At 42.0% G+C, this 18871-nt stretch overlaps 1 protein-coding gene across 1 annotated transcript; it reads right to left on the bottom strand.

Moving 5' to 3' along the window:
• Positions 1-15731: 15731 nt before the first annotated feature.
• LOC125525884 (GDSL esterase/lipase At1g28600-like) lies at positions 15732-17150 on the bottom strand. Its single transcript, XM_048690891.2, has 3 exons — positions 16845-17150; positions 16541-16753; positions 15732-16409 (listed from the first exon to the last, which is right to left on the bottom strand). Exons 1-3 carry the CDS (start codon positions 17107-17109, stop codon positions 15772-15774), a joined length of 1116 nt encoding a protein of 371 aa, XP_048546848.2. The 5' UTR covers positions 17110-17150; the 3' UTR covers positions 15732-15771.
• Positions 17151-18871: the final 1721 nt, after the last annotated feature.

Here is an 18871-nt window from a genome sequence, read left to right as displayed (position 1 = left end):
TAGAGCAAAACGATATTTTAGAACCAAGAAAAAATTTGGCATGACTTTCCCTAAAAATAGGACCAAAAAGAATGCATAGTGCCAAAATTCTCGCCGAAACAGAAATGAATCAACATTCCGGCAAAATATTGGCAACTATCGTATTTCAAATACCGGTATCTGCAAACACAAACATATATGCAACACCACAAACATACATAGATCTAGCTAGGCCATAAAAAGTGCATGTGCACGTTGTTGGAGGGAGAAAAAAGTAGATCTACAACATAAATAAAGCTTTCCCCTTACTTACCTTTCAAAAAAAGGTAATTTAACCACTTAATTCGGCTGAATCTATGGTGCAAATGAGGTGAGGAGGAGGAGGCAGTCGAGACAATCTTGGAGGAGGAGGTGGAGAGAATGAAGTGGGGAAAGTGAGTGTGTAGGTGGTTGTCCAAAATATCTAGCTGGTCCCAGGTTACTAATGACGCACCACCTACAAATGCACCATTAATAACCCTGGTTACTAATGGCGCACCAGCTGGTGGTGCGCCATTAGTAGTTTTGCAAAAAAAGATAGTAGTGGCGCATGGGATGAGTGGTGCGCCATTACTAGTTAAAACTATTAATGGCGCACTATGCCCTGGTGCTCCATTAGTATTTTTGGAAAAAAAGATATGTTAGTAGTGGCGCACCAACACATGGTGCGCCACTGCTATATAGGAGTGGCGCACCACATGTCTGGTGCGCCATTAGTGTCCATATTATCTATAGCCCCTTTCCTAGTAGTGTCGCGCTATAGCTAAGAAAAAGAAAAATAAAAAAAGGAAACAAATAAAGAAAAAAAGTCAGCAGTAGCGCGTTTTATCCTGGGCAGCGCTATAGCTAAGAAAAAGAAAAATATAAATATAAAGAAAAAAGTTAGCAATAGCGTTGTTTTGCTAGACCAGCGCTATAGCTAACTTAGCTATAGCACGTTTTTCTGCCCCGCGCTATAGCTAAGTTAGCTATAGCGCGTTTTTCTGCCCCACGCTATAGCTAACTTAGCTATACCTAGAGAGCCATACATCTCTTTCCTCTCTCTCACTCTCGCTCGATCCGATCAATCCCCTTTCTCTGTGCCGCCCCTTCCCCGCCGCCGACGCTGCACCCGCCCACGCCGCATCAGACCCTGACGCCGCGCCCGCTCACGCCGCCGTCGATGTGCGCTGCCCCGATACTCCCTCCTTGAAAGTGCAACTATCCCTAGGTGGTTTTGGTAATTCCGAACAACATATAGCTCATTGAGCTAATGCTATTCCAAGATTAATATTTTAGGAAAAGCTCAATGAATGGCATGGCATGGATGAGGAATGTGGATCCCTCAAAATATTAAGGACAAAAAGATTGGCTCAAGCTCAAAGCTCAAGACTCTACATTTTATACTTTAGTGATCCAAGATCACATTGAGTCTATAAGAAAATCCAATACTATCAAGGAGGGATGAGGTGTTGCTTAATGGCTTGCTTGCTTCATAGTGCTTAGTGATATGCTCCAAAACCCTCAACTACCTTCCCACATCAACATATGACCTAAACTAAAAGTCAAACTTGGCCCTACCGATTCTTTCTATCCGGCGCCACCGAGTTTCAAATGTCACAGCCACAGCCAGAAACCCTAGGCAAATTGGTCTCACCGATAGGGATTTCGGTAACACCGAGATGGGGTTGTAATCTCTCTGTTTCCCTTCGTAACATTTCGGTCCTACCGAGATGAGCGGTCGGTCCCACCGAGATTGCAATATAAACTCTCTGTTTCTCTTTCGTAACATTTCGGTCCCACCGAAATGAGTGATCGGTCCCACCGAGTTTACCTAACCAACTATCTGGTTAGCTTGTTACCAAAATAGGTCCCACAAGTTTGTGTAACCGGTCACACCGAGATTACGTTATGCCCTAACCCTAACCATATCGGTCCTACCGAGTTGCATCTCAGTCCCACCGAAAATCCTAACGGTCACTAGGTTTGCTAAATCGGTCCGACCGAGTTTTTCAGTTCGGTCTCACCGATATTGGTAAATTGTGTGTAACAGTTAGTTTTTGTGTGGAGGCTATATATACCCCTCCACCCACTCTTCATTCGAGGAGAGAGCCATCAGAACATACCTACACTTCCAAAACACATTTTCTGAGAGAGAACCACCTACTCATGTATTGAGGCCAAGATATTCCATTCCTACCATATGAATCTTGATCTCTAGCCTTCCCCAAGTTGCTTTCCACTCAAACCTTCTTTCCACCAAATCCATATCCTGTGAGAGAGAGTTGAGTGTTGGGAAGACTATCATTTGAAGCACAAGAGCAAGGAGTTCATCATCAACACACCATTTGTTACTTCTTGGAGAGTGGTGTCTCCTAGATTGGCTAGGTGTCACTTGGGAGCCTCCGACAAAGATTGTCGAGTTGAACCAAGGAGTTTGTAAGGGCAACGAGATCGCCTACTTCGTGAAGATCTACCGCTAGTGAGGCAAGTCCTTCATGGGCGATGGCCATGATGGAATAGACAAGGTTGCTTCTTCGTGGACCCTTTGTGGGTGGAGCCCTCCGTAGACTCGCGCAACCGTTACCCTCCGTGGGTTGAAGTCTCCATCAACGTGGATGTACGATAGCACCACCTATCGGAACCACGACAAAAACATCTGTGTCTCCAATTGCGTTTGAATTCTCCAAACCCTTCCCTTTACATTCTTGCAAGTTGCATGCTTTACTTTCCGCTGCTCATAGACTCTTTGCATGCTTGCTTGAATTGTGTTAAGATTGCTTGACTTGTGCTAAGATAGCTAAAATCCGCCAAAGACTAAAATTGGGAAAAAAGATAGATTTTTATTTGGTCAAGTAGTCTAATCACCCCCCTAGGCATACTTTCGATCCTACAAGTGGTATCAGAGCTTTGGTCTCCATTTGCTTTGATTTCCATAGCTTTTGGTGGTCATAGCCTCGGTTACACAACCTAGGAGAGTATGGCGTCTAGCAAGGGAAATTATCACCGTAGAGGTCCTTACTTTGATGGTACTAATTTTGCTAGTTGGAAGCATAAGATGAAAATGCATATTCTTGGACATAACCCCGTCGTATGGGCTATTGTCTGTGTTGGCTTGCAAGGTGAATTCTTTAATGGGAGAGAACCGAATCGTGAAGCTACTGCGGATGAGTTGAAGATGCTACAATACAATGATCAAGCTTGTGATATCCTCTTCAACGGATTGTGCCCCAAAGATTTCAACAAAATCAGCCATCTTGAGAATGCAAAGGAAATTTGGGACACTTTGATTGACATGCATGAAGGTACCGACTCCGTCAAGGAATCCAAGTTGGATGTTCTTCAAAGTCAACTTGACAAGTTCAAAATGAAGGATGGTGAAGGTGTCGCTGAAATGTACTCTAGGCTTGCTCTTATCACAAATGAGATTGCCAGCTTAGGAAGTGAAGAGATGACCGACAAATTCATCATAAAGAAGATCCTAAGAGCCTTGGATGGAAAATATGATACCGTATGCACATTGATCCAAATGATGCCAAATTACAAAGATCTCAAGCCAACGGAACTCATTGGAAGAATTGTTGCTCATGAGATGTCACTCAAGGATAAGGAGGAGCTCCATAACAAGTCAAATGGTGCTTACAAAGCCTCATGTGAAGCTCCCACATCATCAAGTGAGAAACAAACCTTCAATGAAGAATTGAGCTTAATGGTGAATAACTTCAACAAGTTCTACAAGAATAGAAGCAAAGAGAGAAGTTTCAAGTCAAGGTCCTACAATGACAAAAGATCTTCTAATCGAGAGCGAAACTGCTATAATTGTGGAAGACCGGGACAGTACTCCAATGAGTGTACGGCTCCCCACAAGAGAAGAGAAGATTCTCCCAAAAGAAGAAGTAGAAGAGAAGAATCACCATCAAGGGAGAGAAGGAGTAGGGATGATCGGTATGAACGAAGACCCTCACGGAGAAGCAAGGATTCGGAAAGGAAGGACAAGTCATCAAGGAGCTACACAAAACGAAGACATCAAGCTCATGTTGGTGAATGGGTATCCGGCTCCGACTCCGACAATGACTCCCAGAGAAACTATCACTCCGACTCCGAATATAATCAAGATGAAGGTGTTGCCGGTCTAGCACTTGTGTCAACCAACTCCTACGACATATTTGATTCACCAAATGAAGGAATTGGAAGATGCTTCATGGCCAAAGGTCCAAAGGTATCACACCCCCGAGTATGTTGATTTCAATAGTGATGAAGATGACTTGTTAGGTGATGATGAGTTACTTGTTGACAACTATAGTGATGAATACTATGATGAAACGAATGACAATGATAAGGAGAAGATTGAGTCTCTAACTAAAGAACTAAACACTCTTAAGTTAGCTCATGAAACTATCTTAGGGGATCATCGAGAACTTTTAAGGACTCATGAGAAATTACGTTTTGAAAAGCTCAACCTTGAGCAAGAGCATGAGTTCTTAAAGGCAATCAATGATGATCTTTGCAAGAAAAGTTCTTCTTCCATTGCCAAGCATTTACTCTTATCCACTTACATGCCTCAAGTCAAGTCTAGTAACAAGAACAAGAAAGATTCTTCCTCTAGTAGTAACAATAATCATGCTAAATCCAATGTTGTTGCTTCTAGTAGTTCTCTTGATTCCACTAATGATTCTCTTAGCCAAGTTACACTTGAGCAAGAAAATAGCTTATTGAAGGGAATTATAGAGAAAGGTGTTTACAAGAGCCTTGCCGGGAGCAAGCAATTCGAGGAAATTGTATGCAAGCAAGGAAGGCACCGGAAGAATCAAGGTATTGGTTTTGAACGAAAGTTCAATGCCAATGGAGTTGAGTGGGAAGAAGATCAATACCCCAAGATGAAGTTTGTTCCTCAACAAGATAAGTATGATCCTACTTCATCCAAAGGGACACAAGCTCAAGATGATCTTCCACCACAAGACCACAAGCAAAAAGGCAAGGACAGGCTTCAAGAGGAAACTGATGCATTTGAAGAAGCTCCTAAGGCCTTGGTCAAGTGGGTTCCCAAGACTACATCAAGTTCCACTTCATCAAGTACAACTACAACTCCGAGGATTCCCATCAAGATGGTGTGGATCCCGAAGAAGAAGAACTAGAGAGTTCTTGAGGGTGACTCCGCCAATATACTTCACTCTTATCATTTTGGGAAAAACAAGTGCAATCAACTTCCACATCTTGCACTAGTTCAACGAGTCACAAACCCTCTTGTTGGTAAGACAAGGGACAAAGTAACCTAAAGCTTTCATAGACATCATCCTGTGTGTGCATCATTCTATGTCTATGGATATCCTTGTTTGTTCCTTGTGGGACTAACCCGTGTAGGTATTGAAAGTGCAACTCACTCCAAAGGATAGCTCCAAATGATCTACATCAACATAGAGCATCCACATCTTCAACACATACATGAAGTCATCATCGACAAAACCCAAGGTTAGTTCATCCCTCTTAGGGGGAGTCTCACATCTAGGGGGGAGCTTTACTCTAACAATTGAGTTAAAGCAACTCTAATGGTGTGAACACAACAACGCTTTATGTAAAAGTGGTAACCCCACTTGTGCTTAAACGATGAGTATGACCTATGATCAAATGTTCTCATTTGACTCCTAAGTCAATATACTCATAATATAGATGACCTAGTCATCGCCAATTGCTTGATAGATGCTAGAATTGTTTGTGCATGATTTGCCACATATTTCATTTGCCATTTTATTGTGTGAGCATGTTGGTTGCATAATTTACTCATTCGAGGACATCCACTTGTTGTTTTGATTGATTGGTTTCCTTTTCTTTTGGCCAAGTGGATGGACAAGAATGCCTAAGAACCTTCTCTAGCTATCTATGATTTTCTCGTCTCAAACTCTATTCATGCTGCATCACAAAATTTGATCAAGTCAGATTTGAACCACTCTGTGTGAGGAGCACTCAGAGTCCCCGATTCGTCATAGACTTAAACTTCCAAAACTTCTTTGTGTGTTTCGGTCTGACCGATTCACCCATTTCGGTCATACCGAGATCACTAAGTCGATCTAGGTTTTCAATCTTGGTGCAACCAATTTGAACTTTTCGGTCACACCGAGTTGCAGTAACTGCTTGCAGTTATGCATCTCGGTGCCACCGAGTTGTTCCACTCGGTCACACCGACAGGGTCGGGTTATATATATCCACGGGTCAAATTTTAGAAAACTTTCCTAACCTCCTCGACCAGCGCTTAGCTCGCTATGCCTCCAGGGTCTCCGTATCGTCCTCCTCGTCGCCAGCCGCCTCCTGTCGCTGGTCTCCGCCTCCGTCAACGGGAATCATCCCCGCCGTTGCCGTCGTAGCGAGTTCATCGCCGAACTAGGGTATGAACTCGATCACTGTGCTATCCCTATCTGATTCCTAGCACATTGTGTTCGCCATGTATCTTGCCACGATTGAGATCATTCTTATCCAGTCAAAACACTCTGTAGTTTAGTCGTGAATTGAGAATTTAGGGTTAGGTTTCCGCCGAAACCATCTCGGACCCACCGAGTTGTGGAACTCGGTACCACCGATTCGGCTCAGGCCATTGCACATGTAATTTTTGGTCTGACCGAGAATTGCAAATCGGTGTGACCGAGTTCAGGACTTTGTCAAACCCTAGCAGTCTCGGTGCCACCGAACTGTGACACGGTCTGACCGAGTTCACTAGTTTAGGTTCCAACAGCTGCTTCGGTATCACCGAGTTTACAAATCGGTTGATCCGAAATGCTTTCTGTGGAAAACTAAAACTAAGTTTTTGACTCATTCTTTTGCAAAAACCTCTGCATTTTGTGATGCTCATCCACTCTATCTCATCTATATCTATTCACAGGGTCTGCTGTCAGTGTTTGCAATATGTCTAATCAGAGTGACAGCCAGAACAAGTCAGAGGAGAAGGTTCACTTGAGTGAGGGCACTAGTCCCTCTAGCAGCTCATATGATGGCAGCAGGAGCACCCCAAGCAACTTACCCAAAGCTGGCACCAGGGCCAGAAAGAAGAAGACCTCTGAATATGAGGATGAAGACTATGTGGCAGTTAAGGATGAGGCTACTTCCAAGAAGAAAGTGGTTAAGAAGGAATATAGCACTACTGCTACCACTAAGCCTGGCATGAAAACCAAACTGCCTGCAAAGAGAATTCCAATGTCTAAGGCCAGAGCATCTACTCAAGTCCCTTTGGAATATGAACTCAAAGAGGCTACTGCAGAAGGGAAGAAGAGGAAGGAGAGGGTCAAGAAGACCACTGCTAGAGTTCTTGGGAGATCCTCAATCATGAGAGATTCTGAAGAGGAAGAGGAAGAAGATGCTGCACCAGCACCCAAAGCTCAGAAGCTTATGGGTGATGCCATCAGGGCAGGGGCTGTTCCATCTAAGCCTAAGACTGCTCCAAAGGCTGCAGCTCTAGCTCCAAAGCCAAAACCAAAGAGGAGCACCAGGAACATCCCTGCTGAGGAGAAGAACAAGGCCCCAGTGCCTGAAGCTGAATTGGAAGAAGAAGATGATGAGTCACATGTCTTGAGGAAGCTGAAACCAAAAATCCCATATCACAATGATGCTCATCCAGTTGCTGAGAACATGAAGATCAGGAAGGACTCAGGTCTGAGGCTATGGAGAGAGTCAGATCCATATGCCACCAGGAGGAGGACTGCTGTGGACAACAAGTTCCATACAAAGGAACAACAGGACTTCTATGAGACAGTGTTGCTTGACAAGAAGCCCATAGTGTGTGACATGGGTCGACTGGGACTACATCAAGGAGAATGAGGATCACTATCCAGGTGTACATGACAGTTTCAGGGCTTGTGGAGTCGATGAGTTTGTGGCTCAGAAGCTCACAAAATGGAATGATGAGCTCATCATGTAGTTCTACTCCACAGCTCATTTCTACCCAGATGGAAGGATTGTCTGGATGTCTGAAGGTATGAGGTACCAGTCCACGGTTGCTGAATGGGAAAAGTTGATCAATGCCCCAAAAGAGAGTGAAGATGACTTGGATGTCTATGCCAACAAGAAGAAGGATCACAACACCATGGCACACATGTACAAGGAGATCCCAGATGCTGCTCTTGAGACACATAAGTTCGGATTTGTACATTACCTTCTGTCCGGCTTGCCAACCATCAACTGGATCCTTAGGCACACTCTCTTGCCAAAGTCAGGTGATCACAAGATGATCAGAGGCCATGCAATTAACTTGCTTCACATCTTTGATGTCCCACAGAAGTTCAAAGTCATGAGCCTAATAGTTGAGACTATCAAGAGGACAGCTGCAGATCAGAAGAGGAGTTGTGGGTATGCCCCACAGATCCAAGAGCTGATCAACTCCAAGATGGGCACTGATACATATCTGCTGGACAAGGAGCACATGCCTATCTATCCAGACTTCGAGGACAACACTGTGGTTATGAATGAGGATGAACCATCTTCTGTGCACGCACAAGCCAAGAAGGAGAAGGCAAAAGCTGAAAAGGCTGCTAGGATGCCAACTACTGAAGAAGCATCTCAGTATCTTCTGAAGAGCAAGCAAGATCAGCTTGGCTACTTGATTGCCTCCACTCTGGGGATTGAGAAGGGACTGGCCACCCTAACTCAAAACCAAGAGAGCTTGGAGAGGATCGTGGAGCAAAAGTTCTGTGACTTGGATGTGAAGGTAACTGAAATATATTTGCCTTTCCGGACCAAGGCAAGATTGGGGGGAGGGGCGTCCAAAATCATTGGTGCTACACAGCTGAGAGGATGAAGAAGACGCTCCGAGCAAAATGTAAAAATAAACGTCGATTTGAAGCATCGATGGCCGAGGCATTAATTACTGAGGAGGCGGCAAACTTCGTGACAACACACTATGAAGCAAAAAAATCGTCATTTGCATAATCCAAAGCCTTGGTACAATTCTAGCGACCATAAATCCAACCTCAGCCTATTCAGAGGGAATCTTGCACCAGCCGATGCTTCGAAACCAATATCGTTGGATGTCCAAGAATGGTGGACCATTTCCTTGTATATCTTCACCAACCTAACAGAAGTGCGGCCGCACATCGAGTAAGTTCTCGCGTACATTGTTTCACAACTTCTAATTCCTTTGAACTGCTCTTATTCCCAAATATATTTTGATACAATCGATACGTCTCCTAATTCCTGGATGAGCGGTGATCCAAAAGGAAACCATCAAAGAGTATGAGCTTCTGGCAAAGCAAGGAGGCAGAGTATTATGGGAGAGTTGAAGAAATTTATGAACTTCTATTCTATGGTCAAAACGCACCGAACGTCGTAGTCTTCAAATGTTACTGGTTCCAGCCGAAGGAGACTAGAAGGACTAATGAACATATAGGGCTAATCGAAATCAAACAAAGCACCCATTTAGATGTTCCCGATGTCTATATTACGGCTTAACAGGCGACCCAAGTTTTCTATCTACCGTGGGCCTGCCAAACTGATCCAAATCTGAATGGTTGGAATGTCGTTTATGAAGTGCCGCCACGTGTTTGACCACCTCCCTGCAATGAAGAGGATTATGAACCTCACATTAACACAGACACATATGAAGGTGAATTCTTCCAAGAAACACATCTTTCCAAAAAAATCTTCAAGAAACGCTCTACTTCACAGCAGAACATTGAAATACACAGCAATAGTGAACCCAACTTCACCCCTGAGACGGAACAAGAAGAGCCTGAACAACAAGAGGTTACTGCTGCGGATGACATGTAAATGCTTGACCGATTACATAAAGGTGGCCTTCCACATGTTGATGCTGCTGAACCCGATGAGCACTTCATTCATGATAGTGACGATGACGATGCATTTATTGATATCGGAGCATTTATTGAACCCGACGATCCAGATTATTATTAGGGATTCAGTTTTTTATGTTGTACTTGATTTATATAGTTACTTGTATGATTGTATGATTTATATAGTTAGTTGTATAATTTTCTTACTTTGTATGATTGTTTGTTATACAGTGTCATGGTCTTGATATCCGTCCCTGTCGGCCCTCGCCCACTTTATGATTCGGATGTGCTATATTCCCTTTTATAACTATTTGTTGCATTTTGCATTTATGACAATTATGGCCATCAAGTTGACATAGAGATATTTTTATCTAGGAGGTATGTGAACCGGAAATTGCAACCGACCCTCTTGTCGAGAAGTTAAATTTATTTGAAAAATAAATTTGAAAGAAAAAATAAAAGAATTGAAAAATAGAAGATGAAATTGGAGTTGTATGTTGTCGATGTCGTCGATGATCACAAGATGAAGGTGAATGCAATGTGCTTGAAGATGGATGCAATGCGCTTGAAGATTAAGAAGATTAGAAAATATGCCATTGATAATGAGGCTTGGTATTATTATGCTGTTGGATCAATTGTTACCTTAGTTGCGATCTTCATCACATTTGCTGTGATGAGGGTAAGTTTTCTCTAGTGTTTTGCTTAACAAATGCATACTTAGCTTTGTACATGCTTGTTAGCCCTATTATGCCACATACTTTCCTTATTTTCCCCAAAAAAGACATACTTAGATAATTATCCTCCTAAATGACATAATTAGCTTATTTAGTTCATTTATGACATAAGTAGCTTATTCATTTCAAAAATGGCATAATAACCTTAGTTCTCTCGTATATGTCATATACTTAACTTATTTTCCTCCTAAATGGCATAATTACCTAAGTTAGATAAAAAATGAGCTGTACTTACGTAAGTTGGCTCAAAAATGGCATCATCACGTAGGTTAGCATAAAAATGACCTATACTTACCTTATTTTCCTCCAAATTGACATAATAAGATTAGTTGGCTAAAAATGGCATAATTACCTATGTTAGCTCTAAAGTGACACAAATAAGGAATAAGAAGAAGAAAAACAAGAAAGAGGAGAAAAAGAAAGAATAGAAAAAGAAAGAATAAAAGAAGAAGAATGAGAATGAGGAGGAAAGGGATAAAAAGATAGAAGAGAAGAAGAAAGATGAGAAAAGAAAAAGAAGAAGAAAATTATTCTTCTTCTTCTAGTCTTATCTTCTTCTTTCTTCTTCTAGTCTTCTTCTTATTTTTCTTCTTCTTCTTCTTCTTCTTCTTCTTCTTCTTCTTCTAGTCTTCTTGTTCTTGTTCTTCTTCTTCTTCTTCTTCTTCTTCTTCTTCTTCTTCTTCTTCTTCTTCTTCTTCTTCTTCTGCTTCTTCTTCTTCTTCTAGTCTTCTTCTTCTTCTAGCCTTCTTCTTCTTCTAACTTTCTTACTCCCATTTTTGCAGGTTTGATTCACTTCATGGAAGCAGCATTGATGGACTGCTAGTGTTTAGTTATTGTTTTCACTTGTATTGATGAACAATGTGAAACTATGTTTGTATATATGGACGAACTCCGTGAAACTATGTATGTATTGGATCTTTTAATACCCTATGTGTTCTGTTGCATTGATGGACTGCTAGACGTTTGATACATGGGCTATGTTTGAGGTTGAAACTATATATATCATATATATCTTTTGAAAATGCAGGGATATAATAGAAAACAGAAAAAACAATAACAATACAGGAACTTTGTCGTCTGCCGCGGACGGCAAAGCAGCCACGTGGCAGCAACCTGTGCAACCTGGAAGCTGACCCATTCGGTCACTTTGCCATCCGTGGCAGGCGGCAAAGAGCTGGGTCTACTGACGTCACAAGGCAGACGGCAAAGGGTTGGGCAGCTTTGCCATCCACTGGTGGACGACAAAGGCTGCCGTTAGCCACCTAACGTGGCTAACGCATGGTTTTTGCCGTCCATATTCTTTGACGTCTGCCACCGATGGCAAAGAACATGTTTACCGTCACAATCTTTGCCGGCAGGTTTGCCGTCGGTGGCAGACGGCAGAGAGCTTTTCCGTCCGCTTTTGGTTCCTTTGCCATCCGCCATGGCAGACGGCAAATAAGCTGATTCCTGTAGTGAGGTGAGAACTATTGAGATAATATTATTTCATTGCTTCCTCTTTACGGAGTTTCACAAATAATGCTTCCATCTAACACTAATAATGCACCCTTTGCATTTTTGTCCAGCTGACACCTGGGTGCTTCTACGTTATAATCATGTTGTTACCCTAGTATAGGAAAATGCTTCCACCTATCATCAGAAAAAATGAGTGTAGTTTGAAAGTTGGTGACAGTGCAGATGCATCCTCATCTTGCTATCAGGCTCAGTTTGTTATCCAGTACCAATTGTCCATGCTTCATATAAAAATTAGTTATTCCAAGTAACGGTACCTATCAACCTTGTACAATTTCCATGTTTCTAACGAGGGCGATTCTACTTAGTAAATATTAACTTTCGTTAGGCCAGAAAATTGCTTCCAATCATCATCTTATTGGTTCAGTTTGTATCTTGGTGACACAATAGATGCATCCTCATAATAGTGTCATGCTTACTTTCTTATCTAATATGAGTGATATGTGCTCATATAAATATCTGTAATATTGAGTTGGCATGTTTTCATGCTTCCTACATCTTTGCTAACCCGAGTCAACAACTGAGCTTTCTTGATTCTAACGAATGGATAATGAATCTGAACATCCATGCCAATGTATTTGTTTATTCCACCTAATCCTTTTTTCAGAATTGCTAACATATTACATTTCGTATGCCCTCAGTCGACACTCGACAAGTAAGCAGCGCCAACCAGATTATATGTTGAAGAATCGATATGCGGCTGGTCGTTTAAAGGATGTTGCTAGATATTGTGGTTGTATGCTTCCATCCACTTTATTATTGCTTCAAAATGCCAAACTATATGCTTCGGCCAGACAGTTGTTCTTCCAAACTAGTTCACCAAACATACCTTGCTTATATGCTTCCAATTAAACCTTTAATTGGTCCAGTTGAAAACAAATGTTTTGCTTGAAGCAATTCACATGTGATTTTGATATATCATTGGAAGCACCAGCTCGTTGGAAGAAACATTAATTACAGTTCGAAGCACCACATAGATGAGTGATGCATGCTCCTACACCAAGATAATGTGCACCTTGAGGAGCCACGCCGAAGGCAATGACTTGATGGTAGTTTGTCACTTCCCGTACAACAGCAAGTAGGAAACTACTACGAGCAAGTATCAGTTTGTTTGAGCATGTATTTAATTCAAATTGTTTGTCTATTGGGACTGCGGAACATAATTTTTTGGTCCATGGAAGCAAATGGCTAGTTCTTTTGAAGCATGTGTTGTTGTGATAGTGCAATGTTTTTTCTTTTGATGGAAACAAACTATTTGGTTGAAAACAACTCTAGTTGATGAAAACAAAAGAGTGATAAATAAGACAATTTTACTCTTAGATGGAAGCAAATTACTATTTGACTGGAAGCAGTTTTATAGTCGATGGAAGCAAAAAATTGATGCGCTTCAAAGAGGTGCAATTATAATCAGTTTCGTGAAAAAAAAACTCGTTACGAGAAACATAAAAGTCATCTTACAATAAAAAAATATCCCATTATGTGAACACAAATCTATTTCAAACCGAAGCAAAATCTTCCACTATTGAATCAAAATCTCCAGTGTATTGTACGCAACATCATGCATAAATTTCCTGGTTTGGAGATGTGCTAACAACACATGGAGCAATTAACCGGAGCACTTACTAGAAGCATGCAGAGCAGTTATGGAAGCACGCTAGCAGAGAAATTAGTGGGGCCGTGCTATATGGAGGAGCGGGCCTTTCTATTTAGAAGATCAGATGGTAATCGCAACTTTAGTCATACGGTCATTACCTGGTCTGATGGAATGCTAGGGATTAGTAGTCTGATCCCTAGTAACATAAAAGTACATCAGTTGTCACTCTCCATAAGACTTTTCAACTTATTCTAACCGCAGTAGGCTACTTGCAAGATTAAACCGAACTAATGCTTGCAAAGTTCAAACCAAAATAATGCACAAAACCCTCTCTATTGATTATTCAGCAAAGTTGTCTAGGAGAAATCAAATAATCATAGAAAAATACACAACTATAGCTCATGCAAAGGCATCACACATAATCTAAACAAAAGGAAAATTCATCACATAGATAACATCGCCGCTAAAAATAAATCAGATGGATTACAATCATGTAGGGCACCTCATGCGATCTTTATACTGAGAAATAAAGGAGATATTGCATCATGGATATTGTTATGAACCCATAGTACAGGGAGTGGACTACTCACACATTGTCATGGGAGCATCAACACTCGATGTTGACAAAGAAAGTGACGACTCCCCCCCCCCCCTACGGTAGTATACTGAAATAGGGCTGTAGATGAGATCGCTTCAGTTCTTGAAGTGTCGGATGCGAAAATAATAGATGATGAATATCTAGGAGCCGCTATATATGAGCCATTCGGCACCGAAGGCTCGCTAGGCTGGATCCAGGCTCCCACTCTAACCCCCTTTAGGCCTCCTCTAGGCATGGGTCCTGGCCTATTCACTCTCTTTTTGTGCAAAACAATCCTCATATCTTTTTGTTTTTCCCGTAAGTCCAAAATACCTATTTTCCCTGAAAACATAATCACTGAAAATCAAGAATCAGCTTTGAGCACTTTGTTAATTTATTAGTTCAAATAAATTCTAAAATTTGCATAATTATAGTATATGGTATGAATAGAACAAATTTGTAGATACATTTAGGGCGTATCATTAAGCTCCCATTAAATCTAAGGATGTTTGAATGGTGAATAGCTTGCTCGTCCCTACCTACGAGCAAAGTTTGAGTTCACCGAAACATGGTGAAGAAGACATCATGCTCCTCCTACGGGTTTGAGGTGGATACATGGAGGCACTATTTGCTAAAGTGTAACATGGCCGTAGTTGCTCCTTCTGCGGGGTTGAGGTGGATACGGGGATGCATTTTTTGTTGGAGTGTAACATGGCTTGTAGCATCTGTGCCATATTCGATGAGGAGCTTTATGGATCTTCTATGTTGGATGGTACTCTGGTAGCTACACTGTGGTTGTTCGAGCTGAGTAAGAAGAAACCTTTATAACCATCCGATAAAGCAGTAGCGTTTGGCAACCCTAAGTAAGTCACTATGCATCTCAAGTACACATACGACAATCTTGGCTCCAAGGACATATCATATACATTGTAAAAGACAACTAAAAGCATTCATACTATGTGTCAAGTTGGGTTTGTCCAACCACCCGTTCCTAACACATGCCACATTATTAGTTTGACATCCCCACCACCATGACTTGTGAAACATGGTCATCAACCAATACATGTGATAGTCTTATATTCATATGTGTCCTCACATGAACTCTGACTCGGGACTAGTTTATAATCATTCAAGCATAGAGTTTCACAAACAAGTCACATAGGAGTATTTGTCAATCAATATAAATGATGTTATTCAATGAACTTTCAATAGCTCATGGATAAGAATATAATCATCACTATGTTGCATGTAGGGTATATTTCTAACACATTAATGTTCATGCATATTTAATTTTATATTCTTTACTCCTTTGATGCTTGAAACTTTTCATATACTAATAATGGAGTCACACATAATACCTTTTGGCCGCTGACCATATGTAAAACAAGACTAGCCAATAATGCATGTCTTAATTTATTTTTAATTTTCCCACTGTTGCACTTTTCGATACGCATATGGTACAAAGTAACAACCTCTGTAATAAAATATAAGACGTCACCAAAAAAATGTCTTATATTTTTGTTACAAAGGGAGTATTCATTAGCCGCAATAATTATTCAAATCTGAAAATGAAGGAACTGGATTCTCCTAGCAAGCCTGGAGCAACGGGATGTCGGCGTACGGGCCATTGACCACCCCATTGGCGATGACATTGTATGCCTTCTCTGTCATGTGGATTTGGTCCCAGTTGGCGAACCTCGACGGGTCGGGGCAAACCTTCGCGTTCTGGTCGCACAGATGGCCAGTGCCGTAGGGGCCATCGCCACCACAACACGCCACCAGAGGCTTGTCAATGCCATTCCTGCTAGGATTCTTGACGAACTCCATGAAGGCACCGTAGTAGTCACCGTAGATGATCCTCACGCCGGGGTTCTGTGACTTGAGCTTGGTGATCTCTTGTTTCAGTAACTGGTTGTGCATCTGGGAGAACGCGTTGAACCACTTGAGGCAACCGTACTGGTCGTAGTCCGTGGACGTGTAGCTTTTGTTACCACTCAGGTAAACCGGCACGCACCCGATGGGGAAGTTCCCTGGGACAAGGACCGTCTTGGCACCGAGGTTGATCACCTCTTGGACACCGGCGCCTATGCGGGCAACCACGTCCGGTATGTACTCCTGGGCCGTGTCCCGGCTGTGCGTATGATTGAAGAACCAAAAGTTGTAGTCGTTGCCGCCGATCTCGCCAAAGACGACCAGGGATTCGCTCAGGAGACTCTTGGTGGCAGCTGATCACAGCCAAAAAAAGAAAGAATAAGTTGACCAAGAACACATATGGAGTACATGTGCATGCAGACAAGTGGCGTAATTAGAATATGATAAGCTGACCGTAACGTATGTTTTTGCATGCGTTACGTACCATCTCCCGGAGCAATCCGTGCGAGCACTTTCTTGAAAGAAGCCAGCTGCTCGTCGAGGCACCCGCGCTGCAGACTGAAGTTGTACCTTGACATGAAGTACGTGGGGTTGAGCGCAATAGCGCCAAAAACGGCAAAGTTGGCACCGGTCGGGAACTTCCCCGTCTTCTCCTCGGGAATGCTCGGCGGCAGCAACGGCAGGCCCAACGTTTGCGCTGACACAACATCAGGCACCAAACTCAGCATGCACACGGATTAATTTCGAACTGTTGGAACACACATGCGCGCATGCATGTACGTACTCACCGTAGAAGTCGATGATGAGACGCCCATCGGAGGCACGGCCCGTGGGGCGGTGGAAGTAGGTCTCTCCGTATGGGGGCACTGAGGGCGGACTCGGCGGACTGTTGCGGCTGATGTACGCGAAGTTGCCGGTGTCGGTGATGGAGTCGCCGAAGGAGAAGATGCGCTTGAAGCAGCCGCACGACCCTAGATCAGCGTTGAGCAGCAGGAAGGCAAAGACCAAGATGACTGCAAGGGAAATGGAGCTGTGGCGACTGGAATTCCCCATCTTAGAAATCTGGCTGAACAGGGGAAGAGACAGATGCTAGCTATCTGGTTACAAATAGAAGTCTTGCAGATCTACGTTTCGTTTAGTATTCAAGATGGGTTCCCTTCATCCCCATTTATATTAGAGCGTTATGCGGTCAAAGTGTGTATATCAAGATGACTGTCAATTTCATTAATGCTATTTTTTAGCAGTGTGTACCTTACTACCCCACAATTCTTTCCCTACAGTTATATCTTTCGTGCATCGTGAAGATATTGCTAAATATATCTTTTCTCTTACGGAAATTGCTAAATATATCGAGTTCTGAAAGATAAGACTGGGTTTCTATGCCAATAATTAATTTATGCACTTTTTTGGGCTGACTATTGACTTAAATTATCTTGATTTTTCCTCACAAAAAAAATTATCTTGATTTTCAGTCAATTCGCACTCCACCGTCTAATTGGGATCCAAAGGCCCATCTGCCTTCTTCTTTCTCTGCTTAACAGGTGACTGATTTGTTTTAGATGACAGGCACCTATTTTCCGACAAGACTGTATACAAAAATTAGAATTAAAACTAAAATAATATTACAAACTTGAGTGAACTAAAGACATTTGCACTACTCTAAAAAATTAAATGAAAAATACATATAGACATAATGACAAAAACTTGAGCAGAACTTGCACGTTTTGACAATATGTAAGAATGATCATATAATAGCGTAATTTTTTTATAATAGTATAAGTTGCACACATATTACATAATACTTGCGTTTACCTTTGGAGATTGATCGCCTCATCTCATATTGACAGTATCTTCTCGCGCGCACATACACACACACGAACACATCGAAGAAGATTTTATGTTTCACATTGATATCACACGTGCTCACACACACTACATACACATGCATGCGCACACACGACAGACACATGTGCACACACACACACGCATAAACCCACATGCCCACATATACACACAAAGGAAGGAAAAGCCGACTCAGAAGAAAGGAGAAGAAATAACAAAAGTAAACGCGCATGAAAAAGAAAAAAAAGGAAATTGATTGTACTAGAAAAAATACAGGCGCCTATGTTATAGCAAAAGCGATTGCGCACGTGCGTGCGTGTGTTTGATAAATAGATGAAGCCGTCATGTAAAACATGTGTGGCGTTATAAGTTTTTGGACGATGTGTAAGAGGATTGACGAGTCGTTTTAGCATTCACCATATTGACGGGTCGTTTTTAACATTCACATGTTCGGCGTTATAAATATTATTATTTTTGCTTTATTGGCAGCATATCCATGCGTAGTGAAATAGATCAATTTGGAAATATGGACAAGATTCATGAAAACAATAATCATCAGAGGTCCTTTTGTCCCAATTCACAGCATGTGCAGTACCGAAATCAACCATATTTGGCACAAATAAAAACAACCATTATTCATGCAACATCGAACAAATAGTTCGATACATCTTAGTATACCGGATCCGAATTCAGCCAAGGCTAATTCTTTATCTCCATCTGCTAGCCTGTAGTAGCAAATTTAACAAGATCAGACAGAATTGAACAACTCCACTATCATTAAGGTGCTGGCAAATTATGCAAGAAAGCACCCAGATTTTTGGATTATCACTAAAAATCAAGGAAATGTTGAAGTAACTATGTGTTCAGTAAACGAATACACAGAAATAGCTTACATGCTACCATTTTTTGCAGTCCCTAACTCTCCATGGTCACCAGGCACCACACCACAGTCATGTTGGTACAACTCCTCACC

The sequence above is a fragment of the Triticum urartu genome, chromosome 7A (assembly GCF_056163025.1).
Source record: "Triticum urartu cultivar PI428250 chromosome 7A, HENAU_Tu73, whole genome shotgun sequence".
Lineage (NCBI taxonomy): Eukaryota > Viridiplantae > Streptophyta > Magnoliopsida > Poales > Poaceae > Triticum > Triticum urartu.
Note: the sequence above shows the minus strand (reverse complement) of the source record. Positions and strands in the feature narration are given on the sequence as shown.